The sequence below is a fragment of the Lissotriton helveticus genome, chromosome 11, assembly GCF_964261635.1.
Source record: "Lissotriton helveticus chromosome 11, aLisHel1.1, whole genome shotgun sequence".
NCBI classification, from domain to species: domain Eukaryota; kingdom Metazoa; phylum Chordata; class Amphibia; order Caudata; family Salamandridae; genus Lissotriton; species Lissotriton helveticus.
Window position 1 is genome coordinate 577,487,879 of NC_136072.1, and position 26,652 is coordinate 577,514,530.

A 26,652-nucleotide genomic window follows, 5' to 3' on the forward strand; every position below is an offset into this window, starting at 1 on the left:
TTTTTTCCTTCACTGTTTTTCTGTCTGTCCCTGTACCATAAGATCCCTCTGTTCCTCTGTTGCTGTCTCTCTGCCTCTGTCCCTGTCCATCTGGTTATGTCACGGTCACTCTTTCTCTGCCCCTTTGAGTCTGTCCTTTCCTTCGCTCCTTGTCTCTCTGTTAACTACCCCCATCCCTCCCTCTGTGTTCCTGTCCCTCTCACCTTCTCCCTGTCTCTTCTTTATTGATTGTCCTTATGCCTCTGTCCCGTTGCCTATGTCACTTTGTACTCTGATTGTCCCTCTGCCGCTTTCTCTCTGTTTCTGTCCCTCAGTCTCTGCCCTTGTTTCTGTGCTTGTGATATTTTTTATAGAATTGACAGTTACAGATTCAAATGTGATGATTTATGGCCCCTGTATTGATCAATGGCGATGGACTGCGTCTTTCCTCTGCCTTTATTCAGGCCTTCGGGAAGGATATTATTTTTAATCTGTCCTAATATTCGCAAACATATGGATTGTTTAAAAATACAATAGGGTGAGACAAAAATAGGGATGTATTTGTTGACTGCTCATGCCTTGTCCAGAGACAGGGATAGTGTCTTCTCCCATTCCCTCACCTTGTCCATGTGCAAGAGTGTGTGTTTAGCAAAATTGAAAGGAATGGCAGCTGCTAGGGCCCTGTCTTGACTATGGTGGGATGTATTCATGTCCCCAACTTCCCCAAGGATAGCAATATTACTTTACCAGCTACTCCACCTTGCCCAAGGGCGGTGGCATGACATAACGTGTATTTGTAAAGTGTACATTCATCTCGTTGGCATCTTGGCACTGGATAACAGATGTTAATTGTAACTCAACTCAATGGTACTCGACCTCAGATGGATGAAAGGCTGTGTGGACACACCAGGATTTGAACCTATGACCAGGAGGTCACCCACAGGCCCCTGCAATAGATGCATTAATCTACTGAGCCACTAGACCTGGCCTCCTGCTCACCAACTCGCTTAAGAGTGTAGAGAGTTAAAAGAAAATACTAGAGCGAAGCAGCTGGCATCTCTACCAGGGGTCAGTCCACAATTGTGAATGCACTCAGTTCACAATTGTGTAATGAGCGCTGGGAGAGCTGTCAGGTGCTCAGAGCTCTCTCAGCCCCCATAAATGTGAATCACACACAGGGATAGGTGTCAACAGCTCCCTGCTCTCCCAGCACTGAGTTGTGATCTGAGCCTCACCACAGGCTTCATACAGCTTTGATGGGCCAAGAATGTTGATTGGTGAAAGCTGATAGGTCGGGAGAGAAAACGTCCCTCCTCTCATGGTGGACTAAATGATCCCTGCACTTTCACAGTGAGGTTGGACTAGTAGATAGATCAGCCTTCGCCCTTATTCATGCCAGGAGAAGTAACTGAGCAAGGCAGTGCATGGGGAATGAGGTGGTCAATCCACACGTTAAGCAAAGGAAGGGGTAAAAAGATACCACCTGCTTTTTTTTAACCCTCAAATCATTTGGCACTTTGAAACTTTAGGAGAAGGGCTAGATTGGCACTGGCAAAACTAATCACTATGCCGGTGCACATACAAATTATAACTGGGCGAAATTTAAATTATGCCAGTGTAGTTCGCATCATTTTAGGAATTTTATGTTACGCTTGTTACGTCAAATTTTCTCATTCATTATACCACTTTGCGTAATTACATAGTATTCTCTGCACAAATGTACTGTGAGGGAGCCATTCATGGTAAAAATACACTGTGAACGCAAGGAAGCAACAGAACACAAGGTTTGTGGTATGTGGTGCTTTTAGTTTTTTGCACCATTTGTTTGTGCAAAATTCATGTGAGGATCGTTTTTGTACTAAACAATTTTGCAAAATGATGGAATTCCATTTCACGTAATTGTGTCAAAAGGTAGCATAATTACCCTAAAACAAATTACAATTTCACAACCTCCTGAATTTAATACAAATTGTCCTCCAACCTTTGGGAATGGAGGAAGGCTATGAGGTCGAATTCCTCCTCCTAAACACTTAAACCTGACTGTGAACTGAAGAAATTTAATCAACTTGCCCTTGTATAAATTGTAGGGCTTGTGTGTAGTTCCCTAGACCTGACACTACTGGGAAAGTGGGATTAAAAGCCTTTAGTTCGTTTTGTTAGCTCCACTGCCTGTTACATAGGCCTCGAAGATATTTGAAGAAATGGGTTGACCTCGGGCCAACCCACCTAGGCATCATGTAGCAGCAGTTCTCTGATATTTTGCTTCTTTTTTTGTTGTTTTGTTTTTCCTCTCTCATTATGTTTGTGGATGTGCATGAAGTGGTGCAAGGGGACTGAGGGTCCACTGAGCATGCACCTAAGAAGCACATGACATTTTTTTAATGTTCATTTTTTGCGATGGATTCTCTTGGCCTGATTTATATTTTAGGGGAGAGGGAATTCCATTGCAACTGCGACAAAGTTCCCTCCACACCAAGACTATGTTCCACCTGCCTGATTTAAATTTGGGCGGGCCATAGTTTGACAACAGCAGACACTACTCTTTCTTCACCGTGGTCAAACTCCCCAAAAAGCCCGACAGAGAAAACACCTTCATAGGTTTGGCTATATGTCTGCCTGCCTGATTTATATGAGCAGACATATAGCACGTTGTCAATGCCTGTCACTGCCAGGAAAAACCTGGTGGCAAGAGGCACTGAAAAGTGTTCAACGTCCCACTCACCATGGGCTAAAACTCCCATGGTGTGGGGGGCATTGCTTTTTTTTAATTTTCAAAAAGCAAATCCAGTTTGGAATTTTCTTTTTCAAAATAAAAAAAATTGTATTTTTCACCTATAGCTCCGTCATGTTTGATGGAGTCGTCTGGCAAAGTTACAATGCATTGGAAGGAACCGCTGTGACAAGTGTTCCTGTCAATTCTTGAAATGTCTGCTGGACTAGCACCTCCATCACACTTTATCACTGGAATCAAGCTCTATCTGGTTGATGAGCCCTAAGCAGGGCAAAGCCAGCCCTAGATTGCTTGTGTTCCAGGTCAGAGAGGACCTGGCCTGGCAACTCGGGTTGGACTGTTCCCGATAGAGCAGGGTCAAGACTGATTTGCATATTGCAGAATCTACACTGAGGGAGCATGGTATGCAAAATAACGATGGACTGGGATGCAGCCTGAGTAATTACCAGTGACTGAGATTAGTTCAAGCTTCCATCCATCACTTTTTGTATACTTCAGTGTGCCATCTCTCTCTCTGCACTATCTACTCTAAGTCACATGCTTGCTTGCCTTAATCCCTAACATTGTATTTCTGCAAATTGCCGACACCTCATCTCAAAGATCACAACCTCTTCTTTAAAAGTCATGCTTCTGAAACATAACAATACTCAATTTCCTGCATCGCATCTATTAATACTTCCAACCATCTGGATGAATTCAGACACCCTCCCACTAGACATCACACCTAACACATATTAAGTTAATTAATTTAATCTGCCACATGGAAAAGGGATTCAATGCATGGAATGTTATTTTAAGAACACAAGACTAATCCCAATAACCAACAATAACCACAGACAAAAACACTAACATTGGGATCTAGAGCATTGTGCTGCATGGTGTAAAGCACTTCCAAGTCTCATCAGGGGTAATATGCCCCATACAAATGCAATTGCAATATGATCAAATATATAATCCACCAGAACCACATTAAAATGAATCCTATAACACTGTTATCGGGCAGTCGATTGTAATTCATATAGACTGCATAATAATTTCTTTATACTGCTTGACATTCTCACACTCATAAGGAAAAGCTGCAACGGGTCATTCCCAACATCCAGTACTGTCCCAGTGCACAGTAATAAAAAGCCCATCATTACTGAACAGGAATGGAGTAACTGATGAGGTCTGCCTTATGCCGCTTGCTAATCGAGGTACATACTAAGACCACTTCTTGACATCTCACAATGACAATCAGATACTGGATGATATTCCCGAAGTCCATTCCAGCAGTTTTCACTAGAATATCTTCCTCCAACCTATGGCTGCTCAGAACTGTGCACTTTAAACAAAACATCTCAGAATGGAAATCCCTGCGTAGTAACTTGCTAATTTGACTATGATGATGAGAAAGGAATCAATAGGACCTGCTGAGCTGCTTCTCTCCCACACTTTTTCATCCAGCACACTGCTATGTGCAGCGTCCCATAACACAATAACCACACCTCAGTGGTCATCACGAACGAGATGACAGCACTTCTACGATAGGATTTAAAAAAAAGACAAACACACACTTGCTTCCCTTGTAGACGAACACTCCACATATGGGTGGTTAGCGCTATGTAAATATTGTATAACAATATACTGGAATTCTGATTAAACAATGGGTGAGGTAAACCTATTCTGAACGGGTTGACACAATCATTCTAATTATAAAACCCATATTTAAAAGGGACACATAAAAAACCACTTTCGATATGTCATACTTGACCAGTGAATTATTTTCCATATTTTATGAATTCCTATGCAATATCGATTTTATACCAAATGATCAGTCTTTTAACGCCTTAACCGCGGTGGCAATTCCGCCGCAGTGTGGGCGTTCTAATGGGTGGGCGGGGCTGCGATGGCCAGCGGTCGTTTGCAGCACCAGGGAGGGAGTGCTCCCGTCGGCCGTTGGCCCACGGGAGCACGGAAGGGGTTAAATGGGCCGGTACTCACCGGTACTGAGTACCAGCACTTCCGATTGTTTTTGTCGTCAGTACCGACACTTCTCTGTAGCCAGGGAGAGTACCGGTAGCCTGATCCACGAAACGGCTGGCTCAGGTTAGGTTTCTGCTCCAGGGCAGAGGCCGCTCTGCTTCCGAGGAGCTTGTAATTAACTTGGCTGAAGTATTCTTTTCCAGAGTTGCTGGTGAAGATTTCAGAAGCGCACATTTGAATGTCCCCAAACTTCAGTGGGATTAGAGGGCTTCTGTCACGCTGTGATTAACAGGACAGGGTCTCTAGAGAGACCCCGCACTGTCAATCAGGTGCGCAGCGACCATTCAGGTGAAAGTGCCATCATGACTTTCATTTTGTGTTATGAGCTAATCTGTGTTTTTTTTTACATAAAAACATTTCTCATGTGTTTTAATATGTGCTGCAACTGGTACAGAAGTCTCTATGTATTATGATATTTTGCCCTTAGCCCCGGCCAAAGCCCCACCCACTTGCCATACCTATTTTAATGAGTACCTGCACTTATTTTTCCCCATTTACAGTACTGCGAATAATGCTGTTGGCCAGCGGCCAGGGATGTCCAAGATGTGGCCAAGTAGCAGCCAATGATGTACACATGTTTTTTTCATCCCCTAAACTGGCTTCATTTCTTCAAGACGTTCACCAATTCATTAATGGTGCTCTTAAGATCTCTGTGGACCTATCTCCTGAGATGGTAATAACTGGGTGTGAAAGTGATTGTTTGCTTACTAGACCAGCTCATGAATCTGCTTTCCTTTGTATTGCTATGTCTGTATTCCGTCTGAGTATAACCTCTGAATGGATTATCCCTATCCCCCTACCCTTATTAACTGGAGAGCAAGGATTTTAGCTCTTCATAATCTGGAATATGCTGTGTTTCAAAGAGGGGGTAGGAGGAGGTGCGAGAGGGGATTGAAAATATGGGCACCATTTATACGATGGCTGAACAATTGAATGATTGAATGGGCTTTTCTTTTTTTTCTTTCTTCTTCTCTTCTTTTTCCCTTCCTTTTTTTTTTGGTTTGGCCACAGCGTTTTCATGAGATGTTTCATGCCCTACTTTTATGTACCTGACCCTAGTTTTTTTATCAGTGATAGCCAGCTATAAATTTCTTGGAATTTTTTGTCTTAGATTTTATTTTTTCAGATATTTTGCCATGATATATCATTTGCTATGATATTTGAAAATTCTCTTCTCAAGATGAACAATACATTTTAAAAAAAAAAGCAAATAATGCTGTGCAATAAAACCACCCAGCATGCAACGTGCTGTATTTAAATTCTTCGATCTCATAGATGTATTGAAGTAGAGATGTCCAACGCTCCCCCACTCTGACAGACAGGGTTACAGCACATATGAAACGCATTTTTAATAAACAAGCAGATTCTGCTTGAACGTTCTCTCTGGGGCTAAGATACCGTTGAATGAGAAATTGAAATAATACATTTAAAAAGTACGAATTTGCTTCTCTCCCCGCAGTTTTCCAGCTCTTTATTTCTGTGCTCGTGCCAACTTGCAATCGTAAAGGTGGAGACATATCTGATGTAGGCCGTGGAGATTTTAGGAAAGGCCAAGCCTGGGTTGCGTCGGATGCCTTGAGACCGCCCGCTCCGTCCCCAGACCACAGTGTGACGCATTTGTATATTTTATTCATAGTATTTCTTTCCTCTCTTCCCAGTATACTTTGCAGTTTTTCTCTCAGCATCGTCTTTACTCGAACAGGATGATACCCAGGGGGTTACACCATTGCAGAGAGGCCATGTCTGGCTGCGTCACTGTACGTCTTAACAGTCACGGGTGAACTTAAGTGTGCTCTGCGAGTGGGTGTATTTCTATACGTGAACAGATGCCTGTGTTCTAGAGGCTGTCCGAGGGAGCATGTGGGTAAATGTATGTGTGTGAGAGTCTTAGATTGGTGTGTCTTGAAGTCTGCCTCGGATGAGAAGGGTGGTACGGCTGCTTTGTACATCAAATAGTGAGCATTTAAGTGAGTCATTTTTTTGTGGACAGGAGGGTTACGTGTTCAGAAAAGATGCATGTACAAGTTCGGGTGACCAACTGGCATTGGTGCAAATTCAGGACGGTGAGTGTAAAAATTCAGGACAAAGGGTCAAAATTCAGGACAAAACTTCCAGACAATTGGATACATTTTACAGACACACCAGAGGTCGCGCAATAGTATATAACTAAGCCAAGCCATATCCAAACATATTCAACCATTTGCAAACCTATCCATCATGTATCCTTCCATCTATCATTTCACTCATCCATCCCTTCATTCATCCTTTCACTCATCCATCCATTATCCATCCATCCACCCTTTCACCCTATCCATCTGTACACGCATCCATCCACTCTTCTTCCCATCCATCCATTCTCATCCATCCAACCTTTTACTCTTTCACCCATCCAGCCATCCTTTCACTTACTCATCCATCCACCCAGTCACTCATCCATCCACCCATCCTCCCTTTCAGTCATCCATCCATCCTCCCTTTCTCTCTCCATCGACCCTTTCACTTAGCAATCCTACCTTCCATCCATCCACCCACCCACCCATCCATCTACTCACCCACTGATGCATCCATCCATTGACCCTATCACTCATCCATCCTTTCTATCCCTTGCACTTATCAATTCATCAATCCATCATCATTTCACTCATCCATCCACCCATCTTTTCACTCGTCCATCCACCCTTTTACCCATCCAGCTACCCTTCCACCCATACATCCAGCTATTTGCCTTTTCTCTCTTCCATCCTTCCACTCACTCATCAATCCATCCATCCTCTCTCATTATCCATCTATTCAATCTTTCATTCATCCATTCACCCTTTCACTAATTCATCCAGCCAGCCATCCAGCCATCCCTTCACTTGCTCACTCGCCCACCTTTTTATATTAATTTTGAGCTGAGCCTTTTTGAGAAGAGGCCCATCAAGAACTTCACCCTCGCTGCAGGAGCCATTCCAGGACTGGGACAGAAGCCATTCAGGGCGGAGACAGGATCCACCACAGGGGGGACAGGAGCCATCACAGGTGGGGGGACAGCAGGGGGGACAGGAGCCAGCACATGGGGGACAGGAGCCATCACAGGAAGGGGGTGGTGGGACAGGAGCCAGCACATGGGGGGACAGGAGCCATCACAGATGGGGGGGACAGGAGCCATCACAGGAGGGGGGGCTCAGGAGCCATCACTGGGGGGGGGGGGGCAGGAGCCCTCACGGGATGGGGGGATAGGAGCCATCACTGGGGCGGGGGCAGGAGCCATCACAGGGGGGGAACAGGATCCACCAGGGTGGGCACAGGGGTGGGCATGCAGTATTCTAGTATCATCTTGGTCTCTTCCAGGGTGGGGTAGGGCTCCTCACCCCCTCCTGGACTAGACAACGAGAAGACAGGCTCTCTGTCCAAAATGTTAGTTTTGCCCCCCCCCCCACACACTGATGTACAGTACGTAAAGGAGATACTCCAAGAGAACTGATTTAACTGATTGTCCTCCATACTTTGTTCATCAGTGTGGGTGCGATTGTGCCATTTCTATATTTTATTACATTATAGACTGCATGTTTGAAGAACCGAGGTTTGCTTACAATTTAAACCACGTGCTGCCTTGGGGTAATCAGGGCAGATTCTAGGATGTTTGGGGCCCTGGGCAGGGGAATGTGTGAAGCCCCTCTAAATTGCAGAGACATGACGCATTCAGGGCTGCTTGCATCTGAATAGATGCCCCCTGCTCCTGAAGCTGCAGCCCCTCCCTCTCAGTCACCTTCAAGCACCTCTTAACAGGTCATCAAGGGCTGGAGGCGTGAGGGTTGCCATCCCGCTGTGCCTCTCCAATGCTGCTGGGTATCTGAGCTTTGGTACAGCATCGGAGTCAAGAATGGAAGTGGGTGGAAGCTGTGCCCGGTTAAAATTACGGACAAATGGCGTCCGTTAAAAAATCCTTCACGGACAACGGACAGACGGCCGAAATTACGGACTGTACGTGAAATTTACAGATGGTTGGTCACCCTAGTACAAGTATGCCAGCATTGGATGGGCATTATACATTATTCTAGAGTGTGTATCTTTCATCTGCTGTCTTGTAAACCAGAAAATGCTTATTTAATTCAGATGGTTTTTCTGACGTCATCTTAAGCTCGAGAAATAGCTCAGAGCCTCGTATGTTTACGGAACCTTTTTTTAAAGTTTATCCAATTATGGTGTCAACGATGGTAGGCAAGAACAGGATATGTGTCTGTTTGCTTTTTCCAGCAATTGCTTTGAGTTGGCTTTGTGTATTAACACATATTTGCAGCTTTAAAGTGTTAATTCATACAAACACGACAAATCACAACTCTGCCCTTCGACATGTTTGTGTTTGGATGCGCTAGGCATACACACATTGCCAGTGCTTGTTATTTTTCCTTAGTGTGTCACTCTGTTAGGGCTTGAAAGCAGTGCGTCACTCTTTTAAAATATCATTGCTTTCGAAAACATATCCTGCAGCCAAGACACATATACATAAATTATTTTAAGAAAAAATGCTAAATACATATACTGAAGACAGACTTGCCAGAAAACTAAGGCTATCAGTAGCCCGAACCTATGAATGAGCACCGAAAGTAAAGAGATAGGGTCTCATTTATGAGATTTTTCTGTAGGGCAGCGCAGCAGTCCTTCCTGTTGCGCTTCCCTACTGCATAAAAAAAGGGCGGGAATGCGCTGTATCTATAAGATGTGGCACATTGCTGTCCTTTTCCCCTGTACCAGCGCACAATGGGCTGCCGTGCGCCAATGCAGGCACCTTTGCACCATGGTGCAAGTGTGCCTGCGTTGTGGGGATGATTATTTTTGTACAGGAAGGGAAACCTTTCTGTACAAAAATAATCACAAGAGGCTTTTTCTGTGCAGCACACATAGAAAAAGGAAAACCAAGGAGAAATAAAGATATTTATCCTCGTTCTGCCTTCATTTACATCTCCCCTGGGGAAGCGTAAGCTTTTGGCACTGCCTCAGATTTATGATTTCTCATAAATCTGGGGCAGTGTCAAAAGGCCATGGGTGTTACTGGGGGCATCCATGGATGTTGCTGGGAACGCCCCCAGCAACACCTGTTGAACGCCCCTTTAACGCAGAACACTGTGTTAAAGGGACTGATATTTATCAGGCCGTATTAAGCCAAAGAAAGTGGCTCAGTGCTGCCTGATAAATATCACGCAGGCTTCTGTGCCACAGAATGTCACAAAAAGTAACCTTCTGGAGGCACAAGGAGTCTCATAAATGAGGCCCATAATATTCCCTCAATCAGGGTTATTTGTCTAAAACACAAACGCTCACTTTCATAACTTTCCTTAGCTCTCCTAAAAATGCTGCAATTTGTTGACATTACCTGGCTGGCTTCTTACTGTTGCGATATTGCCGTCTGGCACGTGGATTTACACTTGGTGCTGGGAGTTAAAACATCCCCCCGTAAATTCGGGAAACATTGACATTTGCAAGGGTGGAAGAAGTATCCTGACATTTCACGAGCTATTCCCCCAGTATTTTTTCCAGCCCACCCATCCCAGCTATGGGGACTATTTCATAATGCAGAATACCAGGCCTATGAAGGAGGACACATCTTGCTCAACAGATGTTTCGGCTAAGGAGGGGCAGCAAATTGAGGTAAAGGCTGGGTGTTTTGGAGAAGTGAAAGGGTCGGGGTGGCCACACGTACAGGCCATTGCACCCGAGAGGTAGCAAGAATGACTACCTCTGACTGCTAATGACTGCCCAAGCAATACCATCTTTCATTAAGTCTCACTTACCAGACGGTGCAAGCTGTCCTTTGGTTAAAAGACCTTTTGTCATGTTACAGTGGGCTTAAAGCTCTTCCTGTTTTTACCACTGGTTGGCTTGACTGTCACTCTCATTTGCTTGCTTGCTTGCTTTCTAGTCATCAGTTTTTTTGGGCTTTACTTCCAGACCTTGTGTTTGTCTCTCACCTGGAGCATGCACAAATTACTTGTTTCCCTGCACTGCTCTCTTTTGAAACCCTACTTTTTTCTTTTAGTTTAAGCAGTCCATGAGAGTGTATGTGTTTTCCAGCAGTCTCCCTTGTGTACCGCTCTTCTCTCTTCTGCTGTGCTCTGTGTGGCTCTTTCTTGCCTATATGCTTCTTCCCTTCATTCTCTGTAAAGTGCTCAGCCATGTCTGTCTCTCCTAGGGTTGCTTTTTTGCCAGGTGTTCCCCCAAACAGCTCAATTTTCCTCTTTCTCTCTCTCAAGCCTGTGTGCTTCTCTCCCCCTTGCTCTAAGTTCCTCCAGTTTCCCCCCTCTGTACTTCTCCCTCGATCCGTGCCTTCCATGTTGCTTCTTCCGCCTCCCTCTCTGTTGCTTCTGTCCCTGAGTTGCTTCTCCTCCTTCATTGCTTTATTCTCAACCTGCGTCCTCTGTGTTGCTTCCCCCTACCAGCGTCTCAAAAAAAGAAAATAATGCTTTTGCACTGTTTTAAAACTAAATGTACTCCGCGATCCAAGTCAGATACGTAAACAAGAAGGAAAAAACCATCAACATTTTGTAGGCACATGCATGTATGTTGCACATGCCTACAAAATGAGCCCAGTGGATGTGCTATAGCACCTTTTGTTTTTACTCTTTAGCCATGCTGCACAGCATTGGGGATGCTGTACAGCATTAATTAAATCCAATTGGTAAAACAAATAGGCCCATAAGACAAGACCTGTTGGCTTTGCCAATGTTTATTTTCAAAGTTCAACAATATTATACTTGACAAAGCTTGTGTACTTATTTTAAAATTAAATGAAGTTGAGTCAGCTGAATTTGGCAAAATCAAATGCTATACATACACAAACGCCCATTTATATGACTTGCAGAACACATGCAGAATTATATATGGAATAAATTACGCTCTGCCTTACATTATCAAGATATTTATTGCAAGTCACCAAGGAGTTATGTAACCATATAGAAGAACGAGACTGAAGGCCAAATACCTTTACAAGCTCATGTATCTACAAGGTGACTCGGTGCATCATTTCACTGTACATGTGGGTATATTTTATTCCTTATAATACATGATCACACCATCACCTTTCCCAGAAATATATCATTGTTGTGGCCTCTTCCTCTTTCATATGGATAAGTAAAGTTGCAAATACGAAAATAATTGCAGTGACAAATTACACACATGGATATGCAACTAGTATAATGTTTTACAAATATTTGAGCAGTTTAATTATACTTCAGAATAATTATAATACTAAAATAGCCATAACACATAAACATGCTGCCATCAATGGCTCCTTTCTGCTAACTGCTGTTTATTTATGTAGTTTATTTCTGGAAAACGGTTCAGAAGAGCTGAAAAGTTAATGCTTACTTTCTTTGTTGAAAGCAGATGTAATTCTGCTTTTGAAGTGCTCTTTACACTCTCTGCTGGCACTGGCAGAAGGCGTTGCAACCTCACAACTCACTGTAACAATTTATGCTGTTTCAGAACTACATAATTTTCCTATTATAGGTGACCAGTGATGTCACAGCCATATTGTAATAAGAAAATCAGAGATTTCTTTATTTTAGTTTTCTATAGAAGGATTATAGGCTTCCATGTATAGGTCTTATATAAAGCTATTTTCAAGAACACACATTCATTTTTTTGGTTAAAGTTAAAAAGGTGATGAGTACAAAGCCTGTAAATGAAGTAAAATGTTCATCTTAATTACTGATTGTTATTAATTAACTTACTTGTTCTTTATTTTTATTACCCTTTCTAGCTTGTTTTGGTTATTTGTGGTTTAAAACCAATGTTTTCATTTAAAATGTCTTGTTTGATTATCAGATTTGATTTGATTTTGGAGGGCTGTACTCTCACGGTGAATCCTACTTTGTTTTTACAATGTACACTACATATGGGACCCGATTGCTATGATCACCTGTGGACTCACACGCAGTGCAAGTCATAATCATGCCGGGGTATACTACCCCGGGGATACCGTTCCACCCAACTCATAACTGGCCTCTTAAATGGATTTTCTTTGGGACTATTGTGATGTTAATCCTGTAGTTATACATCTCTGAATAAGTAAATTTGAAAAGTGTGTTGTTGATAATGCCATATGTAGACCGACACAAAACTATGTATTTCTTGGTTTTTTTTCAACACACAAGTATGCAATTGGTAATTATGTTTGAAAGTTTCTAAAGTACCTTTAAAAAATTAGTTTTTTTGTTGTTTTATTAAAGTCACTGTTTTAATCAAGTCTCCAAATGTCTGTCAGTCATTTGGTTTAAAGAATAATTGCCACGTAAACACGGGTTCTTATGGGTAGAGGCAACAAGCAGCAAAGCTCTATTTGTTATTTCTTAATATAGAGTCCTCCTGGATTGAACACTGGGAGCTTAATGTGCCGACTAACCCAAAAGGAAAGTTTTTGTCTGGTGACAAACTATTGATCCCTAACCAGCCATTCAGAAGGGAGCCTCAAGAGGGTGGAGAAACCCTCCAGGAACAAAAATCCTTAGACTCTACTGATAGTGGTTCACCAGTTGAGACATGGTACTTTCTTAGAAATAACCAAATAATATAGCCGTTAGTGGCCGCCGTAGGGGGCTCTACCGGCCATTAAAGGCGCGCTCCAGTGTTAAAGGCCCAAACCGAAGGCGAGGGCCTTTAACAAGGGAACTGCCTTTAATGGCCGATAGGGCCCGCTACGGAGGGCTCTAAGGCTATTACAACATTCCGACCCTAGAGAGAAGAATGTTCTAATTTGTAAAACAAAGGCCTCATGGAGCCTGAGGGGGTTGAAATCTCCTCGTGCTCCATGAGGCCTATGTTCACAGCTGTTGCTGTGAACAAACATTGGAATGTTGATGCTCCGGCTTTTACTTGCCATTAGAAGCCCAGAGCACTCCATTGTCTTCAAAGGAGCGCTCAGCATTCTAAGTGTTCTAATCTATCGTAGGTTGGAAATCACTGGTGACAATAGCAGAACCAACACTGACAGTCTCTAGGTCTAGGTTTAGATGTCACAAAGAGGTAGATATGTGTGGAAACACTTGGTACACTTTGCCCCTAAAGGGTTTGAAATCTCCACTAATCAGATTCCATTTTTGAGCATGTTGAGCCCAGAGCATGCTACTTTGACCTTTATCATCATGGATCTGTTTGGTTTACTTCTCTACTCTAGGCTTGTACCAGAGCTGTGGAAGAAAGTCTCTAAACCCCACCAGATACTAGAGAAGTCTCTATGCGCTCAGGAGACTAGCACATTTGAAAAGGAAAGCTATGCATAGAAACTTCCCAGTGGCGTAACGAAGCTCGAGTGGCCCCTCCTGCAAAGTACATGGAGGGCCCCCCTCTGGACATACTCGGAAGTTCTCAGGCCAGCCTACTTTTCTGAGGGGGCCCCCTGGAGCTCGGCCCACCTGCACTGCGGGGTCTGCGGGGCCTTTGTTACGCCACTGAAACTTCCCAGTCCCAAGATGTCACTTTCAAAGACCTATGCCCTCTGTGTATGGGTGAGGGGCTGCTAACGTACTGCACTACAGATTGGTGTATAAGCAGTCTGCTTACTGGCAAACAGAATGGAAGTATTGTTTTCATGTTTGAAGATCCATTAGCACTGAAAACATATCCTAACAAAAGAAAATGATAATTTCTCAGTGCACTATCATAGGGGCTGTGGCAGCTAACCGATCCCTGGTTCTTAATTTTACTCATTGACAGCCACGGCCCGTGCAGGCAAGAGCTGTGGTGCAGAGGGGGGGGTATTTCAACAGACGACGATGGAACATTAATTATTTATTTAATTTTCCCTACTGGTCGTCTGTTGGATCCCCCAACCTGCTCCTGACAAAAACCTTAACCCTGTCCTTGTCAGCATCCTTACACACCAACCGTAAACATAGACCTGTTCATAACTCTGTTTAAATCCTTACTTTGCCTTCTTTCAGAACCTAGAATGTATCCTTAGAATACTATTTAACCTAAACATTAACTTAGAAAAATCCTAATACTAAACTAAATCATATATTTACCCTAACACCCACCCTTGTCCTAAGCAAACCTTTTCCTTTATAACTCCTTTTCCCATTGACTTCAACAGTAATTAAACCATTTGCTGTGCTGACTTGTTGTCAGTTCTTTGCGGTGGATTCTCTGTCACAGCATTCATTTTCATTCTATATGTGCCAAAGAGAGAGGTGTCTCCGAGATCGCCTATGTTAATCTAGGCCCCTTTGCGCTGATTGTGGACCATTGTGGTGAACACGAGTCGTATCAGCCAGACAGTTTACTGTGTTGTAGACAAAGGCTAGATGTACCAGGGGTTGTGCAGGCGCTCGCGCGAAACCAAAGCCTTAGCAAATAACTTCTAAAGCGGGTACATGTTTACCTCTGCCTGTGGTAGGTGCTGTCTTTAAATTAAGCACCACATCTTAAACTGAAGTTGTATTTGTAATTATGTGCCAGAGGCCAGCTACTTAGACTAGATAACATGCAACAGAACAAACACAATGACAAACAGCAAGGTTGTGCAGGCAGCATCCTAGCCTGAAATGTGGCGTTTCGGTTCCTACTTGCACTTTATGCTTCTACAAAGACTTAATGTCTGATTTATTGTATGGGGGTCTTTAGTTTGCCCGCCAGGGAGACAGAGGACATTACGTCCCTACCTTCACACAGACAGGGCAGTTAGATTGTCCTTCCCTACAAACAGACAAGTCATTCAGATTGTCCTTACCTGCACAAAGACATGATTCTCAAGTGGCCCAAACCAACATACAGACAGAACCCGAAGTTGGTGCTTTCCTGCACACAGACAGGGTCATGTTGTGTGTGGCCTTAGTTACAAATAGACAAAGTTCACAGACACCAAGTCCCAACATAAAAAGAGGGAGTCCTGGGGTAATTCTTCGATAAAAACAGATAGGGTTTTTGCTTGTTTCTTATATGTGCACAGAGCTGAAGTCAGAGATGACCCTTATCTGCATTGGAAGGTTTCTTGTCTGGTTCACAGGGCATGCAGACAGGACCCGGTGTATTCCTTACCTGTATAGATGCACATGTAGTGATGAGACTGTTGTCGTATATGGTGTTGCTGTCATTCAAGTCAGGAGGCAGCGCTGGGCTTTCTTCTGTTTTGGGGGGCGCAGTTGCCACCGGGGATGGGTGTTTCGGTGCCAGGTTGACATCTGTACCATTTCCAAAGGCCTGAATGGAATTTCCTACAAAAATGAAACATCAAATGAGGGGGGGAGAGAAGGAAATTGAAATATAGATGGTGTTGGTAGAGATAATTATTTTCATTTTTAGATACATCAGAGACTGCCCCTTTTAGTTGTAAAGGTTTATTCTGATATAGTGTCTCTTTTTGAGGGGGTTGGGAGAGGGAGGAGAGGAGTTAAAACCTGAAATAGAGTTTAACCCTTTATGAATGGGATAGTTTGATATAAATTCTGTCCACATAAAGGAGCACAGCCTAGCCCTCCTTCCTGTAGAGGGAGGGATTCTATTCTCATACAGAGAATCTCCTCTTCAGAGGGGGCTTCTATAGTGATAAAGAATGATCTTTGTCATAGGGGAGGGTCTATCCCGATCCAGAATTTCCCCACTTCCTTGGATTGGAGATGAGCTACTCACCTGATAATATTTGAATTGTGAATAATTTTTGGTGGGGAGACTCCTTCATTACAAAAGGCCGCAGTGATGATGTTGGACGTGAAGGATTAGGTGAAGGTTTACCCTATCAAAGGGACTTATCATTGGAGAGCCAACTAAACCCACAGTGGACGGCTCCAGGAGCAGGTGGGAACATGATGGAGTCTTCTGATAGGCCAGTTCCTCTTCAGTTTCTCTAGCTTGTCTCCATTTGCTTTACAGTGCAAAACACCCTAATTCCTCTCATTTTATTCTCCTTTTAGGTCTCACTGCATACGACCCCTAACAGTTCATGGGACTGCTTGATCACCACTCATAGCAGAACTCTTCATAAATCCTGTAGTAAATGCTGTCTACACATCATGTGTCTACTCAGCTCTTACAGGATGTGGCGGGATATGTCTCCTAACACTGGAGGTGTCCTTAGACATATCTCGCACCCTGCCCCTTTCACACCTCTCAGCTTGTGTCTCACACGTCTCCCCCTTGTTCCCTCACATCTCAGAATTATACTGTTAAATCTCTGCGTTTGTATCCATTCACATCTCTCATCCTGTGCCCTACATATTTCTAATCTTGTTCCATCACATCTCTCATCTTGTACTCCCTCTCTGCCTGTGTCCCCATCACATCTCTCTGAATGTTTCCGACTAACATCTACCAAGTGTTATCCTTTCAAATTTGCCAGATGTTGCTCTCTCACATCCCTTGATTAGTACTCCCTCAACTCTCTCAGTTGCCAACCACTCCATCTCACAGCCGGTACACCCTTGCATCTTTCTTCATTTACACATCACATCCTCTCTACAACACCGGTCCAGCCTACCTCAACGACAGACTTTCCTTCCACGCACCCACACGCCATCTCCGCTCCGCCAACCATGCTCTCGCCACCATCCGCCGCATCCGCCGCACCACCGCCGGAGGAAGATCCTTCTCACACCTCGCCACCAAAACCTGGAACTCTCTACCACTCCAGCTACGCCAGACCCAGGACCTCCCAACTTTCAGGAAACGCCTCAAAACATGGCTTTTCGACCAGTAGCATCCCCTCTCCCCAGTGCCTTGAGACCCTAACGGGTGAGTAGTGCGCTTTATAAATATATTGATTGATTGATCCTTTAGTGTCTATCCCCTTACATCTATGTGCTAATGGCCATCACATATCTGTAGTTTTACACGCTCATATCTCTCTGCTGGGAAACCCTTACAGCTCTGATTGTAAATTTAATTGTAAATGCTCTTGCATCTTTCTGCTGGTGCCCCTCACACCTTTGATCATTAAGGTCTTGAATCTGTGTGCTGGTGACTCTCCCATCTCAGAATGTAAAGCCTCATACACCTCTCTGCTGTTCCAGACACAAGGGTCTTCAATGCTAGTCATCCCACACTGTCCCAACAGCGCTGAGGCTTCCATGTTGGAACCTGTGCACGCCTTACATTGTAATTAGTCGTGCATCACCTATACAATCGCGAACGCTAAATGTGAAGAAAAGTTTTCTTTTTCTTACTGAGGCATGGATTATCCATGAAGTCTTTCACAAACTTCTCACAATCTTCCTCCAGGTTTCCACTCCCCTTGCATGTGCACCAAGGGGATACGGTGAGGCTGGCAGTGCTAGATTCCACGTAGTTGGGCGTCACGTCAAAGCCTAGAGAGAGGGGAAAGGATTACTGAACTGCTGCCAGAAGTAGAACCTAGGATATAGATTGGGGCTAAGAGATGTCTCATATGTCACACACTTTAACATCTGTTTGGACATGGCATCAACCACTTGGATAAGGTGAGCTGATCGCGGATCAGGAGGAAGCGCTAAAAGTCCACACATACTAATGACACTTAACAAAATAAAAACATAATATATAAACACATAAACATGAACATAACTTAACATTGAGCAGTCAGAAGGGTTTTGCAGTTTCTTTCTTTCGTACTCTCCTGGGTTCCACCTCCACTCTCCCGCTCATTGTCTAAGAGAAAAGAGTGGGTAAAGAAACTCACCTATGAGGCCAGCGTAGGAGCCCAGGCAGGCCTGGTAGTTGTCAGTAGGGCAGCTGCTGGGCGTGAGGAAGGACGCCAGGCAGTTGGAGTGATAGTCCGCAAGCCTGGACCTGGATTGTGGAGACACAAAGGGAGACATAGATGGAGCAGTGTTCATGAAAAGAAGGGAACAGCAGGTAAAGTCAACATTTTCAACAGTTGAGAGGACCATCTCTCCTGTCGTTACTGGTCACTAAACAGAGTCTGTGACAGATCCTCAAATGTGTATTGTGTTTGTATAAGTTATTCGCTGATTCATTGATCCTGTAGTGGCCAAATGTTGCTGATTATGGCAAATTTGACGCTACTATTCCACCACGTCTCCTCCTTGGCACTCAGCTGGCTTATTGGGAAGTGAGGACCTGCCTTCAAAGCCAGGAAGGTGGAGGTTGAATCAACTCAGATTAAACCTTGAAGATGTTTGCATTCATACACATTTTTAAGGCACTGAAACATAGTGTGCCTTTTGAATTTATCTGGTTAGTTCAATAATTGCTTCATTAACGATACCTACAATTCTTCATAATTTTCGTTATTATTCTAATAAATATAGACTTTTTTGCTTCGAATTATTCATAACTGGTTATCATAATTTCATTGTAATACTGTCATTTATTTCTACAATGAATGTGACAATAAAATAGATCCTCCATAATCAGTGTACACATTTTTCACGTTTTCATAATAACGTACTGCTGATTTCTGAGTTCCTACATAGCTTTACTCAGAGCCGACACATGTTTCGCTCGGGAGATACTTACTTGAAACATATTGATAAGTAATTCTTCAGTGTTTTCTATTAGAATACTATTTCCCATTGAAAAGCACGAGCTTCACAAAGCTGAAAGTCAGGATCTGCCAACTGAAATCAAGTTCATTTAATAGGTGGCCATTGTACCACAGCCCTAATGGATTTCACGATCCAAACTTGATGTAAGATTGACTTTGCCCCAGCCACATATTTGTTTTCAGGCATCAGGCATTGCCTCTTATGCCTGCTGGAAGCCACCAGTAAGCAGTGAATGTAGCAGCATCAGATTGAATACGAAGTAGGCAATTTCACAATACCTTAAAATCCTAACCAAAAATAGATTTACTATTCTTTACTCCACATCTTCATACATTTATGATATATATATCGTCAAGGTACATATATATTGAGTTAAGTACTGAAACTCTGCATGCACTTACCAGTAGATATTTTAGTCCTCGATATTTTGTTTGTGATTTTAAGACATCTCGATTTTGCTTACTCAACATTTCGTACCTACACTGCAAACTCATTCTGGTCAGTTTTCATTCTCCTGCAGATTCACTTCTCTAAGTGCCCCTTCACTCCTTAACAATCAGCTTCCATGTTACCGGTGTAGGGAAACTTGACTACATCGTTAACCGAGCACCCACAGGTGTCAGAGTCAATCATAACTACTTAAAGAGACTCAACCATTTCTATAGAACTTGGACTCTGCCTATCACACATTTACCCGCACCCCCCCAACCACACTCTTGTATCTATGTCCTACCATTCTCTGTCTCACTCCTTTAGCTTCACTACATGCCCTAAGGTAACGGCAAATACACAATAAGAGGCCCACTCCAGCCCTCTTCCACAACATCACAACACAAGCCACAAATGCCACATAAAAGCCACTTCCAAACAACATACTACCGGTTCCCAAAAGTGCTTCGGTGACTCATCTGGGGTATGAAGCACTATATGAATGGGACAAGAATTCAGTACGAGGCAACTGATACAGGGAATAAGTCATCATGAAATGCGGTTTTGGATATAAACTATTCTGTATAGCTTTGTTGTGAGATGTTAGCTCTGTACTATGTGCAGTGACCACTGGCGGGCTGATTTAAAATCACAGTGAGCTTTCAGTGACCAAGTGGCATCTGACTGCATTCGAACTACTGAATAGTGTAGTAAGGGATCTTCAAAGACCTACTTATTCAGTTGTCGTAGCAGCTGATTTACTTTCACATTTTGCATAATTAAAACAAATAATTTCCCTTCATATTTTGAGTAATTTAGTGCTTTTGTAAAAGAAAAGTGAAGCCAAACTAGCAGCTTCAAATATTTTGTTCGCTTGAAAAGAAAATCCCCTTATTTTGTATTCCCTTTTTACTTGTTAGCATTAAATGGTATTCCAAAAAGATATATACAAATCTCACAAAATATATTACACTGTTCTTTTATGCACATATATAATTTTTTCTTACGACTGAACCGGAACTACTGATTATAACATATTGTCTAATGCTTATAACGACATATTACCGAACCTACACTACATCTGATGCTGCTCAAACAGAAAATAGACTACATGCTGTGACAGAATTCTCTAAAAGAGACTGTGAAGGTTCCTACTCCCGACAGTGCTGCAAGGCCATACTAATGCCTGGACAGCAGTATACACATCTAACATAACATTACATAACATTACAAAATCCTGTGATAAGAGCCAGTGTTTGTCATAGGCCTAACACTCTTTTAAGATATAGGGGTGGATGGAACTCAAAGACTTTTACTGCCGAGTTCCATAAAAGCCCCTGAGATTCCACAGAGTTCCATGAACGGCAGAATTCTGGCAAGTTGCTCTGCTCGCACTGATTTTTACCACCGGGAGCTTCTACTGTGCTATAAAATCAGTGTTGATGGCACCACGCGATGCACCATAGGATGGTGATTCTTTCTGCTGCTCAAGTAGATTCTCTACTGGAGCTTCTGAATTCTTATCACGAATGGTAGTGACCTGCTGTGACTGCCCGCGTTGAGAAATCATGCTGGGACTCGTCCTAGCGCTCACTTTTTCTTGCTCACTTCTGCCAACTTAGCGAGGGCGAACCACGCACAAGAGGTATTCCACCTGGTGGTGATTTGCAGATTTTTTTCGGAACTCCGTGCTCCATGCAGAGCACGGAGTGGGCAAATCTCTGCAAACTCCAGTGGCAGAGCAGAGTTTCCCGCCCCCCTTCTAAGATGGATGCTTCAGGCTCTTCTGCTCTCCCCTCCCACCCACCACCATCCCACCGGAAGCAACCATGTCATGCATGGAAATGAAATTTCTGATGGCCAGCATTCCCACAGTCAACATAGTGAGTATCAGGGGTTCCACGTTTGGTCAACTAGTGCCAAAACTGTGGAAAAGCTTCAGAAATTGTTCCATGTCAGTTAGGAGGTAGCAAAATGTTACTTTTTTTCTCTAACTATAAATCATTGTGATCTCACTTACCCAAACTTTTATTGGACCTGAATAGGAGGCGGTTGAGTTCTGGACTTCCAGTGTTAAACAGTGTAAATAGTGATAGCCAGCATGCCACAGAAAAAGTATGCCAATGGCCCTAACACAAGCTAATAAAATGACCCGCCTTCTACCAAGTTAGGCAAGAAAAGCAAGTAATAATTGCGGTGGAGCTGGCCTCTCACACCTTTGAGTGGCCTCTCAAACCTTTGGGTCTGATGCCAATGCACCTGCAATGCTTCCACAGTGGAAGTGGGTCAATTAGTTCCTCAGCGCAGGTGTTCCCTTATAAATGCACTGTCACAAATTGGCCAGGCAGGCCCATTCCAGACCCTCCTTCACTAGAAAGTAAATTTACATTTTAAATGGCTAGTATATCAACAAACACAGAAGTGTTTGTTGGCAGATAACACATTGATAAATACATTCACCAGCAAATACCAATATAAACGTACATATTGCTAGAAAGAAATGTAAATAAACACTGTAAGTGAATACCATTTACCATCAACTAAATTGTGACTCAAATATTGGAAAAGTGGAGCAAGGAGATGGGGAACATTCCTTAAAGTATATGGGCTTTACCTGCTGCAATGTGTCAAGGGAATAATGTCTTCCTAAGTACTTGAACATCACTGCTTGGTTACTTTGCTATGTTTGGATTGTATCATTCCCCCACTTAGTGAAAGTATCTCTTTTCCAAACAATATTTCAATATGCAATAAGTATAGAACTGCAGAAGGATATCAATAAAGTCTCACAGTGCATTTTTGTGATACCTGATAGAGAAGTGGCTGCTCTCTAGCTGTACTGTCCATTAACCATAAGAGGGATCCATTATCAAAGTAGATCATTTTAAGAATGTAGGGGTATCAAGTTAAACAATGGTTCTGAGTGTACTATGGAACATGCTTTTCTGTCTTCATGTGCATAAGTACTTCACCCCCAACAAATACATACTTTGTAATGCCAAGTATGACCAGTTGGCAGAGGTGAATGCCCAGATTTCTTAACGGTACTATTCTTTATAAGGTCTACTCTTTCTTATCCCACCCCTTCATCTTTGAGGTTGAGTTCAACCTGAGACAGAGGCTCCATTTTTTGTCTCTACCTTATACAAAAAATCATTAATTAAAACCAGGGATTAACTACCACTAGTCCATCTTCCGCAGTTCCCTTTTGCATCTAAGTAAGCATTATTCATGGGTTGAATGTCGGAATAATATATACATAAATATAGTCCTCAAGAAATATCATAGCTAGAATATCAAGGACCGCAATACCATGAATATAATTGTATAAGTTTATATTTAATATTCTCAAACCCACATCTATGTACCTTCAAGACATAGCTATTTATTATTACTAGTAAGTAATCCAGGCTTACCACAATATTCCTCTTCCTACAGCAATGCAAATGTTGAGTGACATGGAGGGAACATCACTTCTGATGCATCTAATTTATTTCAAATAGTATACAGACATATAATTACATGAGAGTGACATCTGACATATTTAGTTCTCTCTCATCATTTATCAGTGGTGTGTCATAAATTTGTGTATGGTGAACGATTTAACAGCTGTACAGTTCTCAGAAATTGATAATTCCCTGAAATCAGTCTTAGTTGCGGCTTAGGCATTGCTTTTTGAATCTTTAGAACCTTATAAAAAGAAAACAGACTGGAAAAACAGGGTGTTGGTTCCAGCTGTCGTATACAGATATCCACAAAACATCTAATTGTACCTAGATCTGTTTATTCAAGTAAGTTCATAATAGGGATTCTGGGCCCCTAGCCACGCTAGGTGGCATGCCTCATCACCGAGCCCGCTCTTTACCCCCAAACTGCTGTTTTCTTAGAGGATCGGCTGCAAGGCTGAATAGAGCACTTATGTGGGGGAACATATGCGCCGCTATCACATTACCCTACTTACAAATGGACAGACAACAGAACAGGTATAATTAACCCCTTGCATGCATCGGGCGGCCGCCGGCCGTCCAACGTCACGCTGGGCGTGTGCGGAGGACGGCCGGGGGCCGTCCGAACCATGCCCACGCCATAAATCTCCCGCACCGTGGCGGAATTTCCGCCGTGGTTAAAGGGTTAAACAAACAAAACCTATTCCATCTGCTATCGACTTCTCCTCCTGCCATGCCCCGCCCCATTGCACTTACCTATGCTAGACGCAGCTGCTCATCCGTCCATCTTAGGAAATTTTAATTTGAAATGATATTTAGGAGGGGTAGAGTGCAGGTCATGGTTTACAGTTGATACATTTCCATCTTTTTTATCCTACTTATTTTTATGGAATGTTAGGCCACAGCATCCTAAATTTGTGATTATGCCAACACAAATGTTTGCATGACTCAGTGTCTCAAACACATTGAATTGGCTGATCCAGCAGCTTAGAGATGACATGGTACATTTACGGCCCTGGTGGCCTGCGGCAAAGGTCACACATAGGTTCAATGATGTACTCCTATCCATATAGACGGCCCATACCCGCTGCACATTGAAGTAGTGCCGCAGATCCCTTGCATCTCATGCAGCTGCTTCCTCCCTCGGCAGCTGGCTCTGGCAGCAGGCATTATGACTGAGCAGCTATATCATTTATTACAGGTCTTTAAAGAAGTCACAGCTGGACTGTAATAATAAGGAAATAAGAGATAGACTTTTATACATGATTGCAAGCTTCCATGTATGTTATTATCAACAAATTGTTTTAAGATCAATGGGAGAAAGATATTTATGTTCAGTCTTTTACCAAAAGTTCTGTCTGCCAAAGGTACACCATTAGTCTAACTTTTCTAAAATCCCCCAAAAAATTTATGAAGTTCACCTAATTTCTGGCATTCATAGGCTTTTTCTTTGACACACTGCTTGGTACAGACACATTTCCTACAGAGTGTTTTGGAAAAAGCTCCAGACATTGTGGGACCGCTTCACAAAGGCATCCATGTGTACATCACGTAGTACCACAGGAGTAGTAGTGACATACTCATAAATGCTTGTGGGAATCTGCCCAAAATGTCCAACTCCCTATTAACAACAGTGCACAGCCCTTTCTTTACTTGAACTGATTCCATGTGAGAAACGTCATAGCATTCCAACGCTACATCGGTGTCACAAAGTCCATATACATGTTATCGTATAAAATCTCCAATCGTAATATTTGAGTACAAGTATAATTATTCTCAGTATTAGTACCCAGCATTAGATCTTTATGGCAGATCTTCGTTGTGTAGTGTAGGGGGGGATAGGTTCAAGATACAAACCCCGATAGTCAGCCCACCGCTTCCATATCTTTGGGTGTTTCTGGGGGCATCCCGGAGCTTTGAAAATTGGTAGTTCTAGCCCCATGGAAAAGGCGAGGCCCCATTTCCAGGCCCCCACAGATGACGGGTAAGTCGCTTTCCAAGCCTTAGCGATGTCTCGCTTAGCCAGAGTAAGACCCAGGTAAGGCAGATGTCTTTTGTAACTGTTACCTCCAATTCCTTTCATAATATGAAGCATAGCTAGGCGCAGTGACCATGGAACATCCCACCACAGTACCTCAAAGAGACAGGTCAGCACCCCATGCCAAAACCGCGATAAAGCAGTGCACTCCTATACATTGTGGAGGAGAGTGCACTCGGCCGTTTTGCAGTGCAGACAGAGGGGGGATGCAATCATCTCGGCACGCCAAAGCCTAAAGCGAGTGAAATATACACGGTGGAGGTATTTAAATTGCAGAAGACGAAGGCGTTCATCAATGGCCGCACCGTGCAGGGACTCAAGAGCCTCAACCCAGTCGTTCTCATCAAGTGGACCCAAATCTTTCTGCCAGGCGTCTCTAGTCTTGTTAAGTGTGGTGTGGCTATTAGTGATCAATGTGCAATATGGTGCTGTAATTTTGTGTGCATTCATCTCGCCCAGGAACACCTTGGCCTCAATGGGATTGAAGTTAGGAATATTGTCTTGTGTTAGATAAGGGGAGAATACGTAATAAAATTGCAGATATCTGTAGAATTGCGACCGTGGCATCTTGAATTCAAATTGTAGCTCCTGGAAGGATTTCAGGACTTGACCATGGAGGACTACGCCAGTCGTTGAGATACCAATGGCATCCCAGCCCACAGACCCCTTCAACTCAGACAATTGTGGCAGGAGGCCGTTGCGCCAGAGAGGAGTCTCTTTCGTCAGTTTGCCCCATCATCCCATCCTACGCAGTGCCAGTCGCCATATCACAAAGACCGTGCTGGTTGCGGACAGTAGCGATTTGAGTGTCGCGCTCCCCCACTGCTCTTTGAGCAGGAATTTATTGTTTTATTTTTCTCAGGTTCGGGGCTGGGCTAGGGTGGGACGGTTGGAGGCACAGGGGAAGGAGTGGTTTGCACACTCCAAGTGTGCATGACTTTTTGGCAGGCCGTTTTGGCCCGGCCAAACAGTCATGTGCACTTTGTATGTTCCCCACCAGGCTGCATTACACAGCCTGGTGGGGAACATGAAAACGCTCCCAGTCCCCATTTGAGCGCTGATCCACAGCGCTTAGAACAATCATAGCACTGCATTGCAGCGTTGTGATTGGCTTAGAGGAGCCTATCACAATGCAGCAATGCAGCATTGTGTTCGGCTGTGGGAAGCCTGGGTGCTTCCTGGTTCTAGGACTCCCAGAGAAGCAGTGGGAAAACGGCGATTGCGAAAGAGGTAAGTGTTTTTTTTTTCCCTATTCTATTTTGTCCAGTCCCACCCCGCCCCTCCACCCTCATTGCCTGACAGACGCCACTGCATCTTAGATGCTTTAGGGAAATTCACAAAGAAATGTATCAGATATGAAGCAGTACCACTTCGCATACTCCTAAATACATTTGTATAATGCCCTCAAAATTAAGGGTGTGCAATTTTTGATAAAAAGACGCATTTTGTGCAAAATCTTTGTGTGAAAAACACAATTGCTACGAATAGCAGCTGTTTGCATCCTGGTTGTTCGCATTGTTCCAGCACTCCTGTGCTACATTTTGGCCA

The 26,652-nt window shown here is 43.4% G+C and overlaps 1 protein-coding gene across 1 annotated transcript in view; it reads right to left on the reverse strand.

Moving 5' to 3' along the window:
* The window catches only part of GFRA2 (GDNF family receptor alpha 2), a 391,204-nt gene that overhangs the window by 21,927 nt on the left and 342,625 nt on the right, over positions 1 to 26,652 (reverse strand). Inside the window, exons 5-7 of the mRNA XM_078666349.1 lie at positions 18,363 to 18,472; positions 17,872 to 18,012; positions 15,752 to 15,927 (exon numbers count right to left, since the gene is read on the reverse strand). Coding sequence (XP_078522475.1) covers positions 15,752 to 15,927; positions 17,872 to 18,012; positions 18,363 to 18,472 — 427 coding nt within the window. The remainder of the gene's footprint in view (positions 1 to 15,751; positions 15,928 to 17,871; positions 18,013 to 18,362; positions 18,473 to 26,652) is intronic.